The sequence below is a fragment of the Pyrus communis genome, chromosome 1 (genome assembly GCF_041283825.1).
Source record: "Pyrus communis isolate YQ-2024b chromosome 1, ASM4128382v1, whole genome shotgun sequence".
In the NCBI taxonomy this organism is placed as follows: domain Eukaryota; kingdom Viridiplantae; phylum Streptophyta; class Magnoliopsida; order Rosales; family Rosaceae; genus Pyrus; species Pyrus communis.
In genome coordinates, this window is record NC_142565.1 from 9183350 (window position 1) to 9191210 (window position 7861).

The window sequence follows — 7861 nt, forward strand, 5'->3', positions numbered from 1 at the left end:
AAATCCTAAGGCTCGAAAAAGAACTTGCTAACAATCTACTTTAGAAATGAACTTAAATGGAAGTCAATCTTCTTCGTGAAGATCCAGAATGGTCACTAGTACATTTGAAGATATTAGTGCCATAGGGGACCAAAATTGATTGTCCCTTAAATGACCTTCCGTCGAGTGCTACCACTTTAACACCAGGTTGTCGTTCAAGACATTTCTAGAATCTTAACGAAGTAAACTTCGTAGGAATTCCAATAGATAGTATACCAATAGGTTCTATCGAAGAAACAAAACCATTTCTGGTTTCCTAACTCGAAGGGTTGGTAAAAACGGTAGAAGAAAAGTGATAGGATTTATCGGTAAATCCTTGGTGATACTCAACCCTTGATGCATTAGCCTGGCTGCGAGGCTAGCAACTCGTTCCCCAAAACGGAACTTTCCTTAGTAGAGAGGTTCGTCGTTTAGCGTCTAGGGGCAATTGCCAAAATGATTTTTCAAAACGACGACAAGTCATCTAAAGTACCCAAAACTTAGGGAAAAGTTAGCACGTTTTTCGTGCTCAATGAGGTGGCAAGATTCGACACTTAGGTTCAAGAACCACGAATGATTACATCACACGTGTGATGAACGCAATACTGACTAAAATTAGGTTTTGATACCAAACTGACACACCTCGACCCGGAATCCACTTGGACTCCGAATCGAGTTGTGCTGGCCAACACCTGGGGTGTGACGAAGCCATAAAGTGTAGTGTAGTGGAAAAAGGATGTGAATAAATTTAAACCTAAAAGTGCCTAATCAAAATTGTGCGTAGGTGAGCGAGATTGAACCCATTTCACACGTGATGTCAGAGCATAAGATAGTATAGTAAATAAGATGAGGGTTATACCACTGAAGATAACCATCTTCTGAGATTTGCCAGAATCCTCGTTTACACGTAAGTACAGCTACTAAACCTGGAAGGGTGAAAAACAAAGTTGAGTGGGTCAGAAAATAACGTTTTGTAAATTTTTTTTTCAAAAACATTATAACCCCTTGTCATAAAATCAAGTATAGTTTCCAAAATATATACGTACTACGTATAGTAAGAAAATACTTACCGTAGCCTGCAAAGTCTCAAGAAATCAATAAGGTAAAGCTATCACAAATACACATAAGGTGACCAATATCACATAACCTCGTAATATGTAAACATAATATAACAAATGCTCATCGACACATGCTGACACACGAGTCGAAGTGGCCTAATGCAACCTGTACGACAGGACTGGGTGTAATAAATGCACTATAGTACTACAATCATGTAAAGGCTGGCACTGAAGTGTGGTCACATGCGAGTCAGAATTTCCTGATGTAATATGTATGACAGGACTGGCACCTAACTTAGATCCAAGGTGAGTAAGCGGTACGGATGTGAACATACATGTGAAAAACTGGCTATAGACCTAGGCGGAGTACTAAACCGGGGTACATCAATGATGAGCAGATGACATAAATAAAATTGTGCCACAAAGATTCGATAGCTCTAATCAACGTAGTAATAATCACAGCTGTAAATATAACATCATGGTATCTCGTGCATACCTGTGAACTTATAAGGCTCAGAATAATTCCCTAGGTTCAGTCATTTCACTACTTCATGTAATTTTAGTCTAAGTAAGGCATACGTAGTAAATTTTTTTCAAACTATAACTGGAAACTAGTAAGTATGCGTATACTTATAAAAAGAAATGACCCACTCATAGATGCGCAATCGAAACGAAGCCTCTGAGCCTTGCTTGGCCTCGTACACCCTCGGGATACGTTTCCCCTATATGTGAAATTGCTAATTAACTTAGTTTAATAACACATAAACAAAAACTTAAATAAAACCTCCGCAAATTGTTCAAACATAGGGTTTGAATATACGAAATCGATTTACTCAATGTCACGGACCTACTCAAATTGACAAAAGGTTAATCGGAGGTAGGACGAGCTGCCACGTGCCGACTAGGGGAAGGCCACACGCGCAACCAAGCGCAGGCCAGACCCTGACGTCTGTGAGGAATATTCCGTCATTTTGACAGAATATTCCATTAAACAATTAACAGAGTTTAACGGCGTTAACTGACGCTGTTAGAATATTCTGTTGTCTTCTCTAGGGGTCGTCGTCGGTCGTCGCCGTCCACCATCGTCTGAACTCGCTAGAATCTAGAAAATTTTGCCAATTTATGGGTAAAATTTCAAACCTTCATATCTTCTTCATTTCTCAACTATTTTTCACAAAATTTATATGGAAATGAAGCTTATGAAGTGTAGAACCAGTTTATACCTTTTGGAAATCCAAAAATGGACGAGAAAATGCCTGAAATTGGCTCGAAAAGTTCGACCAAAAACTCAACTTCTTGAAACCAAGTTGTTTCACATCAAAGCCTCCCCAAGCCTTCACTAAAGATCTCGAGAAGTTGAGTGGAGGCCTTTAGACTTCCTAAAAACTCGTAACTCGTTCTTAACTTGTCGGGGAAAAACTGAGAGTTCAACGTCCATACCTCGGTCAAACCACAATCCAAGGGCACGGTTATGTTCGTGGTGGTGAGACGAGTTTGATGGTGTGGTTTTCGGGTCACGTTTGTAAGGTTTGGTGTTTGATTGAAGGAGTTGCAGAGTGAGAGAGGTTTCGAGTTTGAGGGAGAGAGAGAAGGAGAAAAGATAGAGAGAAATGATGCTCTCTTATTGGGTGAAGGATTTGATGGTGATGATCTGATTGGTTGCTTTCAAATGCGGGAAAACAATTGACTGGGTGGTGAGGAGGAATTCAAGGAAAAAGCAAAAGTTTGAATGGTGGATGGTTGTGAAGGAAGGGGACCGGATCCACCAAGTAGGGAAAAGATGGATTTTGTACAATTTTAAATGTACAAAATATGTCCTCCTGACAGTGTTCTGACACTGCAAATTTGTACATGCATGAGCAATACCTGCAGTTAACGTACTTTAACGGAGCGTAACTTTTTAGTTACAAATTCATTTCGGGTCTAAATTGTGTCCACACGTTCGTGACAACGAATACTAATTTAGTAGGAAACCAAGAAAATGAAATTGAAAGCTAAAAACCACATCACGTCATATTCCACTTTTGTCAAAAAATGGTAAAATCGTCAACTCACCCCAATGGAAAATAAATCACAGTGAAAAGTAGGGACGGGTCATCACAGTTGCACTTCCTACCCTTACTCAAGAGCAACCACAAACCATTTATAAAGGATAATACTTGGTTACTCACTAGCGATTATATTTTTTCTTCTGTCCAATGATATTTTAGCATGTTTGATTGTTTTAAAAATAATGGACATCTTATGCATTTTTCTTGAACTTTAAAAAATAAGAAACACGTGATATTTTTTTGTTGGACTTTAATGAGAAAGTGAGTGCTTAGTACTAACTAGTGAGTGCATAAGTATTATTGGTTTATATGAAAACTAAAGCAGCTTTAAGCTAAGGGCCGTTTGCACGTACGGTACAATATGAGATTTACAAATCAAAGGGTTTTCTCTAGAAGCTTGGCTAATGTCATTTCTTCATGTCACATATATCCTTCTCCTCTGATGGGCCATGAAAGAGCAATCCCTACGTACATACCTGATACCTCACTATCTGTTTTTTTGTCGCGGTGGTTGCACAAAAGGAAGGGGAAGAGAGAGAGAGAGAGAGAATGGTCCATGGCTGTTTAAGGGGTAGCTTTCTAAGGAGATTTTAAGGTCGGGGGTCTCAGTTGTGGATGTAAACTTGCGCCCTACACTATAGCTAGTTTCCAACACTGTCCTATATGTGGGACCCCTTGTTGATGCCCACATCCATGGACCCCACGTCTTTCCACTTCTGTGTAATGTAAGGTAAGTGGCTCTTCTCATAACATAGTGAAACAAACCCTACACTTTAAAAAAATCATGTGTACACATTGTCCCATGAGGACCAAATGCTTGAATTTTTTTCATGTATATTCTCACCCTCCTCGCCCAAAAACGTATATATATATAGTCCTACCCACATTGTTCTTTGCGTACAACTTTGTTGTTATTACCTCCTCTCTCTCTCTCTCTCTCTCTCTCTCTCTCTCTCGCTTACTTCTTCAGTATTGCTCCATCGCATCGTTTTAACTACTTTATATTTTTTTGGATTCTTCAAAAAAAGATTTCATAAACCTTTAATATTTGTTAATCAAAATGGCCCCCGAAAACATGAGCATATCTGTAAATGGGCAATCTCAAGTCCCTCCTGGTTTCAGGTTTCATCCAACCGAAGAAGAACTCTTGCAGTACTATTTGAAGAAGAAGGTCTCAAATCAGAGGATTGATCTCGATGTCATACGTGAAGTTGATCTCAATAAGCTTGAGCCATGGGATATACAAGGTACATATATACATATGTGTGTGTGTGTGTGTGTGTGTGTGTGTGTGTGTGTGTGTGTGTGTAATAAGACGTATACATCTAAGTAGCCATTTTATATTTGAAACTAATTGATTATTCATATGAACCAAAGTTTTTATAGTAATGGGATTTTTGCAGATAAGTGTAAGATAGGAACTACACCACAGAATGATTGGTATTTCTTCAGCCATAAAGACAAGAAGTACCCGACTGGAACACGAACAAATCGTGCAACTGCTGCCGGATTCTGGAAGGCAACTGGCCGTGATAAAGTGATATGTAGCAACTGCAGGCGGATCGGTATGAGGAAGACCCTTGTGTTCTACAAAGGCCGAGCTCCCCATGGCCAAAAGTCTGATTGGATCATGCATGAATATAGACTCGACGACAATAATACTAGCAATTGCAATATCACTAATGTAAGCCATTTTCAGTTCCCCACAATTATTTTTAATGGGAAATGATTTTCACATGTTCATTTTTTCTCCATGTAGACGTTCCTTGTTTTCTAGACTACTACAAGTAATGAAATGTGTGGTTCAAAAACTGGAAATCCAACCATCTATCTGACAACAAAGGATGCTTATGCATGTTTTATTCATATGATCAGGTACCCACTGTTGTGGGAGATGCAGCACAAGAGGAGGGATGGGTGGTTTGCCGAATTTTCAAGAAGAAAAACCTCCACAAAATTTTGAGCAGCCCAATCTTGAATACAACTACATCCATCACAACAGAAACAAGAAGTGGCCAATCACTGTTTGATTCGTGTCCCGAGGGAGCTTTGGAGCAAATACTTCAATACATGGGGAGGACATGCAAGGAAGAAGAGAATGAAGCCTACATTAACAACAATAGCACAAGATTTAATCTCCAACCAATCAACACAGGCATTAGTAATACTAGTAATCACAATGGCTTCCATGAAAAGTTCTTGAAACTTCCGACCCTAGACAGCCCAAACTCCACAAGCAGCCAGGATTGTTACCAACCAAACATTCATGAGGGGATGACGGTCACAGAGAATAATAACAACCCGGTGAGTCCTTTCACTGATCATCACCAAAATATGGATTACCATGCACACCACATGGACTCAGGAATCACCAACTGGGCAGCTCTCGACCGCCTTGTGGCTTCACAACTCAATGGACAAACCGAGACCTCTAGGCAGTTAGCTTGTTTCAATATCACTGACCCTTATGACAACGACGATCATGATCATGAACTCCAGTTACCAAGTACCCTACGAGGACCGTTGTCTTCATCCAACACCTACCATGCCACACACGACTACAACAATAGGGAGATCGACCTGTGGAATTTCGATCGACAATCATCACCATTGTCATCCTCCGACACGCTGTGCCACTTGTCGACCGGTCCTATATAACGGAACAACCCAATATCATATAATATCATATAAGAATGTTATCAGTCCGTCCAAGTCAGCGAAATATCTATTTACAAGCACAGTAGTATATATAAACATGTATGTTAGATAAATAAAGTTTATTTTGGAGTTTTAAGTGGGGTGGCATTGTCAAAGTATCATTATATTCGCTTAATCACGATGTCTACTAGTAATTTTTTCACTGTTCATGTCTAGAAGCATATATATATATGGCAAAAGGTGGTGACTGAGTGGTGTACTACTGCTAGTCTTAGTACCGATCATTATCTCTTTCCAAACGCAATAATAATTCTCACCTTTTTTTTTTGTTTTTTTTTTCTTGATCTTGGAAGATGATATTCAGGTTGGTGATGGACCATATAATCATCATCATCATCAATTAATCTTCGTGTCACGTGGCTTGTCGGTTTGTTTGTGGATATCGAGCCCCATGGCTCAACTTATCAATCCTCTCATCACTATAACTCAAGGGTTCATGTACATGATCACGACTCACTTGCTAGCGAGAGAGAGAGAGAGAGAGAGCGTTGCCCTACTTTTAAGAAGTCAAAAGGTCATTGAATTTTTTTTTCTTTTTTTTTTTTTTTGGAGAAAAAAAGGGAATGGAATCATATAGAGAGAAACGTAAGATTTGCATCTTTGTCTCGTCATCAGAGAGGGGAAAATAAAACAAGTTGTAATGAAAACAGGTTGACGGAGAGGGAGTTGAGTACTAATAAGTACTGGCAGGGATAATTGCTTGCCGACTTGTGGGAAAATTGTATGTTTTGACTCTTTCGCTTTGTTGAATGAAAACAGGTTTTGTCTTGGAGTATTGTCGTATCCAAGCGATCATGAAAGTTTTATTTTTATTTTTTATTTTATTTTATTTTATTTTTTAATTTATTACGATGTTAATTAGGTCCTATTTCTTATCTTATGCTCTTGGATTTAACCTAGCTTTGAAAGATGGAATGAAAGCTTAATTAGTTGTGTATGAAGTCCTAATAGGAAGTTAGCAAGGCTAAATCATTATTTGACATGAAGCCATATAATTAATAACTTAAACAAACTAACGTCAAATACAAATAACCTGATTAGATCGGAACAAACCTACTTGACTAAGTAAGATTATATATACCTTTGTTCCTATGGAGACCAATATTATTTTTTACTTTAAGAGTAGTAGGTTGATGTGGATGTAAGATGAACTTAATCATAAATTCAAATACGACATGATGCATCTCTCGATTAACCCACTTAGTTTTAAGTTACCAAAACTTGGCTTGGTAGAGCAATAGAACAACCTAATTTAATGCCAAACCAATTAATAAGCATTATTTCGAGAGAATTTTTCCAAGATGAAAATTTTCCTTCAATTTAATCTATGTATTAACATTGGACCAAAGTGAGACTGACCAGTATTTCTTCATACACCAAACCAACAAACTTCCTTTTACTCTGAGTAGCTCATCATACAAATACATGTCCAATGTCCAATGATGTGCACACACATAAACATATGAATGGTGTGACACGTGTGATCTAAAAGAGCAAAAGCCGAAAGATAAAAATAAGTTAGCGGGATTCTAGGCCATGCCACCAACCATCGATACATTCTGATTAGTTTTATGGACGCTACATATTAAACGATAATGACCTTCGACGTACAAACTACAAACGGTACCCTTTTTTTTTATTGCCATTGACTCATTTTACGTCTTTCCTTGCCACCCTTCACAAACCCTATAGCCACCAAATATTTTTGTTTAACCTATCACCACAATTTTTTGTTTGTAAGTTTGTAAGATGTGAAGTGATGGTATTAATTCATGTCGTATAATATAAGTGATTTGATAATACTATGCATTGATGATATATTCTCGCTGAATTCTTTTAAACCCGTTTCAAGTCTTCCAATGTTATACACTTCACTGTAAATATTAGATTGCTCCGATAATTAAAGTATGTCTCTTCAATCCATTACTTCATGCTCACTCATCTTGGTATAACTTAAAATTGTAATTCTGCCGATTCGTTGCAATATCCCGATATTAATTAGAAGTGAAGGGATGA

At 38.2% G+C, this 7861-nt stretch overlaps 1 protein-coding gene across 1 annotated transcript; it reads left to right on the forward strand.

Moving 5' to 3' along the window:
• The first annotated feature begins 4022 nt into the window (after window positions 1–4022).
• Window positions 4023–6112, forward strand: LOC137721407 (NAC domain-containing protein 43). The gene is made up of 3 exons (XM_068460501.2): window positions 4023–4374; window positions 4531–4811; window positions 5003–6112. The coding sequence occupies exons 1-3, from the start codon at window positions 4188–4190 to the stop codon at window positions 5783–5785; spliced, it is 1251 nt and encodes a 416-aa protein (XP_068316602.2). The 5' UTR covers window positions 4023–4187; the 3' UTR covers window positions 5786–6112.
• The last annotated feature ends 1749 nt before the right edge of the window (window positions 6113–7861 follow it).